At 30.5% G+C, this 10,000-nt stretch overlaps 2 protein-coding genes across 2 annotated transcripts in view; one reads left to right on the top strand and one right to left on the bottom strand.

The window, feature by feature from the left end:
• Nucleotides 1-10,000, bottom strand: part of LOC136834888 (esterase E4-like) — a 15,609-nt gene that overhangs the window by 1,529 nt on the left and 4,080 nt on the right. The window contains 11 exon segments of the mRNA XM_067097709.1: nucleotides 198-321; nucleotides 2,754-2,913; nucleotides 3,397-3,500; nucleotides 4,058-4,144; nucleotides 5,155-5,347; nucleotides 5,913-6,121; nucleotides 6,847-6,961; nucleotides 7,352-7,405; nucleotides 7,407-7,426; nucleotides 7,586-7,742; nucleotides 9,974-10,000. The exon segment at nucleotides 9,974-10,000 is cut by the window's right edge and continues 111 nt beyond it. Coding sequence (XP_066953810.1) covers nucleotides 198-321; nucleotides 2,754-2,913; nucleotides 3,397-3,500; nucleotides 4,058-4,144; nucleotides 5,155-5,347; nucleotides 5,913-6,121; nucleotides 6,847-6,961; nucleotides 7,352-7,405; nucleotides 7,407-7,426; nucleotides 7,586-7,742; nucleotides 9,974-10,000 — 1,250 coding nt within the window.
• Nucleotides 8,844-10,000, top strand: part of LOC136834614 (sialin-like) — a 114,136-nt gene continuing 112,979 nt past the window's right edge. The window contains 1 exon segment of the mRNA XM_067097193.1: nucleotides 8,844-8,983. The gene's annotated coding sequence lies outside the window, so the exon portion shown is untranslated.

Here is a 10,000-nt window from a genome sequence, read left to right as displayed (position 1 = left end):
TAATAATAATAATAATAATAATAATAATAATAATAATAATAATAATAATAATAAACTTGGATACCTGCAAAAGCCTACTGGAATACCATTACACTTTTAAACGTTTAACCACCCATACCAGGCACGCAAACAAATTAGACTAACACTTCTCACCGGTATCCCAAAACAATGACAAAGAAACTTGAGGAGTTACTCACTGATAAACAGCAAAGTTGGTCCACAGAGTTGCGAGACGATCACGCGTCTTGAGCTGGCTCTTATCGAGGACCAAGTCGCCGGGCATGTCGAAGAGGTACATAAGTTCGTCTCCGTGAGTCACACCTGGGGACGTTGACGTAATTGTGCTCAAATGTTAGGAAGTTCAAATGTTCCTAAAACAAATTTTAATGATTCACTGATATTTTTATCTATTTATTTATCAATTTATTAACTTGCCTCAGGAGTTCAAGAGATGCAATGCATTGCTTCCCTAAAACAATCCACTTTGTATTTTAATGATTCACTGATATTTTTATCTATTTATTTATCAATTTATTAACTTGCCTCAGGAGTTCAAGAGATGCAATGCATTGCTTCCCTAAAACAATCCACTTTGTATTGTAATGATTCACTGATATTTTTATCTATTTATTTATCAATTTATTAACTTGCCTCAGGAGTTCAAGAGATGCAATGCATTGCTTCCCTAAAACAATTCACTTTGTATTTTAATGATTCACTGATATTTTTATCTATTTATTTATCAATTTATTGACTTGCCTCAGGAGTTCAAGAGAGCAAGGCTTCCTAAAACAATTCACTTTTGTATTGATGATTCACTGATATTTTTATCTATTTATTTATCAATTTATTAACTTGCCCCAGGAGTTCAAGAGATGCAATGCATTGCTTCCCCAAAAACAATTCACTTTGTATTTTAATGATTCACTTGTATTTTTATCTATTTATTTATCAATTTATTAACTTGCCCCAGGAGTTCAAGAGATGGATTGTTCTAAAACAATCCACTTTGTATTTTAATGATTCACTGATGTTTATCTATTTATTTATCAATTTATTAATTGATGCAATGCATTGCTTCCTAAAACAATTCACTTTGTATTTTAATGATTCACTGATATTTTTATCTATTTATTTTGTTTATTAATTTCAGGAGTTCAAATGCAATGCATTGCTTCCTAAAACAATCCACTTTGTATTGTAATGATTCACTGATATTTTTATCTATTTATTTATCAATTTATTAACTTGCCTCAGGAGTTCAAGATGCAATGCATTGCTTCCTAAAACAATTCACTTTTATTTTTAATGATTCACTGATATTTTTATATATTTATTTATCAATTTATTAATCAGGAGTTCAAGAGATATATTGCTTAAAAACAATTCATATTATAGTGATTCACTGATATTTTTATCTATTTATTTATCAATTTATTAACTTGCCTCAGGAGTTCAAGAGATGCAATATTAAAACAATCCACTTTGTATTGTAATGATTTATATTTTTATCTATTTTTTATCAATTCATTAACTTGCCTCATTTTAATTATTTAAACAATACTATTTGATTCCAAATATTTATTTATCAATTTATTAACTTTTTTTTTAATGCAATGCATTGCTTCCTAAAATAATTCACTTTGTATTTTTAATGATTCACTGGTATTTTTTATCTATTTATTTATCTGCCCCAGGAGTTTGCAATTTCAAAAACATTTCACTTTTGTATTTTAATGATTCACTTGTATTTTTATCTATTTATTTATCAGTTTATTTCAGACTTTGTATTTTAATGATTCACTGATATTTTTTGCATTTTCACTACCTAGGAGTTAAAACAAATTGCTTTCAAAAAACAATTCATGTATTTTTATCTATTTATTTATCAATTTTAATGATTTATTGATATTTTTTATCATTTGTTTATCAATTTATTAATTCAGGAGTTCAAGGGGAGATGCAATGCATTGCTTCCTAAAACAATTCACTTTGTTCCCATTTATATATATATATATATATATATATATATATATATTATAAAACCATATATAACTGTTTTAATCTATTAATTTATCTTTTTCTTTGCTATTTTAATTATTTATAAATACTATTTATCCAAATATTTACTAACTTACTCATTTATCTTTTTTTTTTTACTAATAAATCTGTTCTTTCTGCATTTCCTGTTACTTCTTTCAGATGTAATGCATTACTACCCTAAAACAATGCGCCTTATATTTTAATGATTTATTGATATTTTTGTTTATAGATTAGTCACTTTTTAATTCATTCATTTAATCAATTTTCTCAGTCACAGGTTCCCACAAATGGTAACATTTTAGTAAGCAACCAACATAGCTGTTTTACGTAATCAAGCTAACAAAGAGCTGAACGTAGCCAAGCATAATGCTTCCTTGTTTAAGGTAGTATAAAAGCATTTTCTTTCTACCGTTATTACAATAACTAACTTGAAGATATGGGAAAAATCCTTACCCCGACGAAAAAGTCCTTTCCTATATACCCCTGAACCTGATCAGTTTTGTTAGCCGAAGGGTCTCACGAATGGTAACACTTTCGTAGAAAAACACAAAACCGTTTTGCGCTATCGAGCTAACATACAGATGAACGCAGCCAATCAAACAGTCACCTTGTTGGAGGTACTTTAACATCCACATTCACCTTTTGCTCAGTCGTTCTAACAAACAGCTGAACGTGGCCAAACACACAGCACAAAAGCGTTCTCTGCCTACCGTGTTCGAACACCGCCTTTGGCTTCATGTACTGGAAGTAGGTGTCGAAGAGAGAATCTTTGGACTCGAAGTCGAAGGCATAAAAGAAGGATTTGTTGACAGAGGCCATCAGCTGGGCTGTTCTCCAGGCCTCGTTTTTGACGAAGAGGCCCCCAGTTAACTGTGAGTGGAAACAAAGGGAACCTAAGATTGTTATATGACATATACATATATATACATACATACATACACATATATGTATACATCATATATAAGGAGCCCATAAAAACGCCAAAATGTGTTATATGAAGGCTATATTTCAGAGACCAAACTGTCTCCCTCCTCAGGCAAACAGTCTCTGAAATGTAGCCTTTATTTTCTACATTTTGGCGTTTTTATAAGCTCCTTATACATGATGGAATTCTGTTTTAACAGAAAATATTTCATACACACACACACACACACATTATTTATATATATATATATATATATATATATATATATATATATATATATATATATATATATATATATGTGTGTGTGTGTGTGTGTGTGTGTGTGTGTATGTATATATACATATATATAAATATATATAATTATTTATATATACATATATACATGCACATGCATACATACATACATACACTCGTTACAGTATACATACATCAATCAATCCAGGGGACGATGTATTCAGCGCTGCTATATCGCCGTCTCCAACGTAATCATTTCTGAGCATCTCGGCCAAGTCTTTCGTCGGCTCCGGAATTCCTGTAAAGATAAAATTAAAAAAAAAATAAAGTTATTTATCTAACAACAAAGTAATCAAAGAGGGTTTAATTCCTATTGAAAAAAAATCAGGGAACTGAATGAAAATGATTTTGAGTCATGGCATTTAAACTACAGCAACCTTGTTAGCTTTTTATTATTATTATTATTATTATTATTATTATTATTATTATTATTATTATTATTATTATTATTATTATTATTATTATGTACATTTACCTAACTGGATTTGTTTCGCCATAATAATAATAATAATAATAATAATAATAATAATAATAATAATAATAATAATAATAATAATAATAATAATACGGACGAGTCATAAATCCCTGGGTTTCTCACTTACCTTTGATAATAATAATAATAATAATAATAATAATAATAATAATAATAATAATAATAATAATAATAAATCCGGACGAGACTTATTGAAAATCTGGGTTTCTAATAACCTTTAATAAAATAATAATAATAATAATAATAATAATAATAATAATAATAATAATAATAATAATAATAATAATAATAATAATAATTACCTGTCATCTTCAAAATGTCAGGCAACATCTCATTCCTCAGGTAACTTTCTCTCTCGTATTTATCCTTAAGTAAAGTCCAATAGATACCTGAAAATTAATCAGTGGAAGAGATTAGTACATCTGGAAATACAGGCATATGTTAATAAACACGGGTGTGTGATGATTAATGGGGTATCGGGCCAATTCAAAGTCAAAATCTCCACCAGAGGTATTCACAAGTAAATGATTCACATTAAAATCTTAATTAAGATTACTTTAAAGTCAGAAGAGGGGGTGTTGAATGATTCATATTAAAATGATTCTTAGGACCATTTTAAAAGTTAATCCATTTAAAGGGGTATTCATAAGTGGATGATTAACTTAAAATGTTGCTTAGGATCATTTTAAAGTCAAATTCTCCAAAAGGGAATTGAGAAGTGAATGATTTTATTAAAATGTTGCTTAGGACCATTTTAAAGTCAAATTCTCCAAAATGGAATTGAGAAGTGAATGATTTAATTAAAATGTTGCTTAGGACCATTTTAAAGTCAAATTCTCCAAAAGGGAATTGAGAAGTGAATGATTTAATTAAAATGTTGCTTAGGACAATTTTAAAGTCAAATTTTCCCAGTGGGTGTATTAATAACAGAATGATTTATACTAAAATGATGCTTAGGACCATTTTAAAGTCAAGCTCTCCCAAAGGCCTATTGATAACAGAATGATTAATCTTAAAATGTTGCTCAAGATGATTTTAAAGCCAAATTCTCCAAATGGGGTATTGATAAGTGAATGATTCATATCAAAATGATTCTTAGGACCATTTTAAAAGTCAATTCTCCAAAAGGGGCATTTGTAAGTGAAATGTTGCTCGTGACCAATTTAAAGTCAAATTTTCAAAATGGGGTATTGGTAACTGTGAATGATTCGTACTAAAATAATGCTTAGGACCATTTTGAAGTTAAATTCCCCATGAGATTTTGAAAACTTCGGGAGGCGTAACAGTGTGCCCAGTGATCAGTAAAGTAAAAACATCAAGGATATCCCTTCAGTATTAATCAAATACAAATTCTAAATACCGATCATACACAAAAAAAAGAGACGAATACTGATCATACCCCCAAAAAAGTAAGACCCTTCGTTTTTGTTGACTCCTATCATGACGGGGACATCCACCAATTTGCTAGTGTCCTTGGCGATGTTTTCTGGGCTGTCAGTCAGCAATTTATCAGCATCAAGGATGGATGTTCCTGTTTGCAGGCTAGGAATAGTTCCCACGACGCCTGGCCTGCCCGACTGACGCTCACTTCTCTGGAAATGTCAAACGGAATTCAGAAAGGAATAACTGTGTGTTTCTTGAGATTTCAAAAAGACTCCTGTATCATCTCTTAGAACTTTAGAATGCTTTAAAAAATTCATTGATGCATGTAACCAAAAGAAACTATTAGTTTGAAACTATACGCATTGTTCCAGCAGAGTATATTTCTATTAAATCAGGGAAAGATAAAATATAAGTTATCTAGATGTGAAACATCTGGGAAAAAAGAATTGACGACATTGCAATCCCCAAGGTTTGGAAATTACCTACTAAACCCCGTAAGCATTACTTATGGTTCTTTGCAGCGTCCCTTAGGACCCCTAGCTGCAACCCATTCCATTTCTTTTAATGTACCTCGTTTCATATTTTCTTTCTTTCATTTTACTTTCCACCCTCTCCTAACAACTGACTCATACTGCAACTCCGAGGTTTCCCTAATGTTAAACTTTAAAACTTTTCTGCTCTCAATTTCCCTTTCAGATCGGAATGACCTTATCTCAGGTTCCAGCGCTTGGCGTTTGTCCTGAATTCTATATTTGATTCCATTCCAATACTTACTAAAAACAAATCCAGGTTGATGGTAATCTCCTGGACAGCCTTTCCCTGCATGCAGCTGAGAATCTTCGCGGGGTCTTTCATGGTTGCATTTGCACAGTAGTTTGCCTGTGCAATCTGAAATCCAGACGCATCTGGCGAGGCATCTACCGCTAATCTCCCAAGGGCGGAACCTGACTGCAAGATGGCTGCGTGGAACAGGGGCGGGGTCACTGAAATAAAAAAAAAAAAAAAATTCTCATTTCTTAAATTATCTAAAATGTTGATGATGATAATCTTTCAGACTTTTTATATGCACATTTTTATGCATCTGTTTATTTTTTTGCTCGTTTAATTTATTGAACTGGTCTCTTCTTTCTGCATTTCCAGTCGCCTTCTGTTATTTCTTTCAAATGAACATCATGTTCTTTGGAAGGCTGAATTTCAAGTCGATGGCCCCCTTGCGTGGGCTTGTGGCATGTAAATAGGGTTCATGTTCTTAATAATAATAATAATAATAATAATAATAATAATAATAATAATAATAATAATAGCAAGAGACTAAAATATTGAAGAAATCCACAGTGGTGTAGGTGACATTGTATATTAGAATATTTACATTTACACCTACACCATTTTGGATTTGTTCACCAACAACAATAATAATAATAATAATAATAATAATAATAATAATAATAATAATAATAATAATAATCTCAAAATAACAAGAGTCACCAAAATAGTGAATCCATTGTGGATTTCTTCACCAAAAATGAATAATAATAATAATAATAATAATAATAATAATAATAATAATAATAATAATAATAATAATAATAATAATAATAATAATAATAATGATAATAATAATAATAATGAATAAAAATAACCTTTAATAATTATCATATTGAGTGATTCATAAACCATTTTTTTAAATAAAATTCTACAATGAATTTACCTCCAGGAATGCTCCTGTAAAACAGCAATGTGCTGAAAAGCTGGGCACCTTGGCCGTGGCCGACGATAGTAACTCTGTTCTTATCACCTCCTAAGTAGCCTATGTTACTCTGTACCTGTAATGGATATATATATGTATATGTGTGTATGTATATATATATATATATATATATATATATATATATATATTATAGATATATTATATATATATATATATATATATATATTGCTATCAAAATTTAGTAGCGTTTTATGAATTAAATGGCCTGAAATATATTTTTACAATGACAAACTTTATATTTCAACTGAGAATGTTTCAAGCCAGATTAATTGTTATAATGCCTGAATTATTATCAGTCCATATATGTTGTTTATAAGCATATGTTCAATTATAATTTTATTATATATATATATATATATATATATATATATATATATATATATATATATATATATATATATATATATACATATATTAAAAAAGTCATTCAGAAAGTTAAATTTACCCACCGCAATGCTTGAATGAGGTCGCTTAAAGCAGCATTTCCAGGTACGTCTTTTGTTATTCATAGTAAAGAAACCTGTAATATAATAGATAGTAATGAGCCATGTATATATATATATATATATATATATATATATATATATATATATATATATATATATATATATATATATATATATATTTATATATATATATATGTGTGTGGTCATTTAAATTCAAAATTTGAAACACTCACCCAGCGCTCCCAGACGATACTGAATCGTCACGATAATGACGTTATTGTAGTCCAAGAGGATGCTGGGCTTGTACATTGAGGCTTCTGCGTGCAGTGCTCCACCTACGATGCTGAAGACCATGACAGGTATCGTACCTGTTGTGTTCCCGCCTGGTGCCTGAATGAAATCACAAAAGGATGTCAGATGGATAACAAGATTCTCATTATTATTATTATTATTATTATTATTATTATTATTATTATTATTATTATTATTATTATTATTCCCACCTGGTGTCTGAAGATAATAACAAAAGACTGTCGCATGGATAACAACGAGATTATTATTATTATTATTATTATTATTATTATTATTATTATTATTATTATTATTATTATTATTATTATTATTATTATTATTATCTGAAGATGAACCCTATTCATATGGAACAAGCCCACCACAGGGCTATTGACTTGAAATTCAAGCTTCAAAGGTTATACTGTTTATTGGAAAGAAGTAACAGAAGGAAGGAAATACATAAATATATATAGAAATATATATATATATATTATATATATATATATATATATATATATATATATATTTATTTTCTTGTACTATATATATATATATATATATATATATATATATATATATATATATATATATATATATATATATTGATGACGTCTTTTCTTCTTTTTCGTTTCAGCTTAAATGATACGAGAATTTTACCGATATATAGATACCGGATCCATTCACAAAAGCTCGCTGCCATGGACATCGTATTCCCATTCGTGATTATGGAAACAAAATAACTTTTGGAAAAATAAAGTCCGCAGTAGTATGTATATATATCGCTATATACAGGAAGCTTTCGCCAACTTGATCAGTTGGTCTCTTCAGCCTGTATATAGCAATATACTCGTACATACATACTACTGCGGTCTTTATTTTTCAATTTAAGATCATAATAAATAGAATAACTTTTGCTGGAAAGGAATAATCTAAACATATCTAACGCAATCTAATTCAACTAGCAATGGGTCATAATGATGGCTGGAAGCCAATGGAGCTAAAGGAATATATATACATATAATGAACTGAATTTCTCAAACAGAATGAAAATCTTGCACTAAGGTTGCGAGCACTCTAACAGATCATTTAGAACAACAAGGACCATAACTAAACAGCCCTATTTTCCCACCCAGAAGCCAAACGACCGTTCCGTATTTATAGATATTTTTTTTTTTTTTACTGTTTCTCTTCTCTGCGGCAGAAACAATACCATGGCGCTGGAACAGTTGGAACTGGAAGACGTCTGCAGGACCTCAGGAAGAGTCAGGACCAACCAGGTTCTCAGTGACGACAGGACTAAAGAGGAACTTCTCTGTTTTGATTTCGTCCGTTTCAAGAAGGTATTTGGTTTCAGTGTGATGTTATTCCCATTTTCACGATAAGGGGGTGAAGTTTTACTTTTGAGTGGTATGTGTTTTGGACTGTCACACTCGAGTATGTGATTAAAATGCGTTTTTATTCCGTTTTCGTGATAAAATGGTTCATCTATTAATGCCGAGTGGTGTGCGTTTTGGACTGTGTCGCGCAGGTATCTTGTTATATGTATTTTTATTCCATTTTTCGTGATAAAAGGGCCCAGTTCTATTGCTAAGTGGTATGTGTTTTGGAGTGTCACACTCAGGTATTTTGTTAAATGTGATTTGTTCACTTTTTTTTTACGATAGAAAGCCCTAGTTTTATTGATAAGTGGTATGTGTTTTGTGCTGTCACACTCAGGTATTTGGTTAAATGTGATATTATTCCGTTTTTCCGCGATGAAAGGGTCCAGTTTTATTGCCGAGTGGTGTGTATTTTGGACTGATGTGTATTTAGGATTGCAATGGCATTTACAAGGTCTGCGGTTTGATCCAAGCCTTCTTAACAGGCGACCAATTGTTGTATGTGTACCAGCGTTAGTTGGGGGCGAGATTGGTCATGTGTATAGTTATTTTTTAATAGTGTTTTGTTGAATGTTGAAAGGCTCTAGCCTTCTGGTGCCATACAATCATACATACGTACATTCACACATGCACACATATGTGTATTTATATATGTGTAAAGACTGGTTACTGGATTTAGATTAAGCGGTCGTTATACCAGTGCCTGTCTTTGCCTACAGACTGACATTGAGAAACAGGTTCTTTTGCTGCTTAAAAAAAAAAAAACACTTGTTTCTCCCTCTTCGTTGTATCTAAACTTTGTATTTAAAACAAATTATAGAACATTTCCTTTAAACTGCAACGAAGTATCCTAAACCACCTTATCTTACTTAAACATTCTCATAGTAGATATAGCTACGTGACTCCTTCAACTTAACAACAGGAAGGGACGGAATGACGCTTCCTTCTTACCTTGAGAGTGTAAACATTGAGGGTGAG

Source organism: Macrobrachium rosenbergii, chromosome 54 (genome assembly GCF_040412425.1).
Source record: "Macrobrachium rosenbergii isolate ZJJX-2024 chromosome 54, ASM4041242v1, whole genome shotgun sequence".
Lineage (NCBI taxonomy): Eukaryota > Metazoa > Arthropoda > Malacostraca > Decapoda > Palaemonidae > Macrobrachium > Macrobrachium rosenbergii.
The sequence above is the reverse complement of the archived record's forward strand: the minus strand, read 5'-3'. Positions and strand labels throughout refer to the sequence as shown.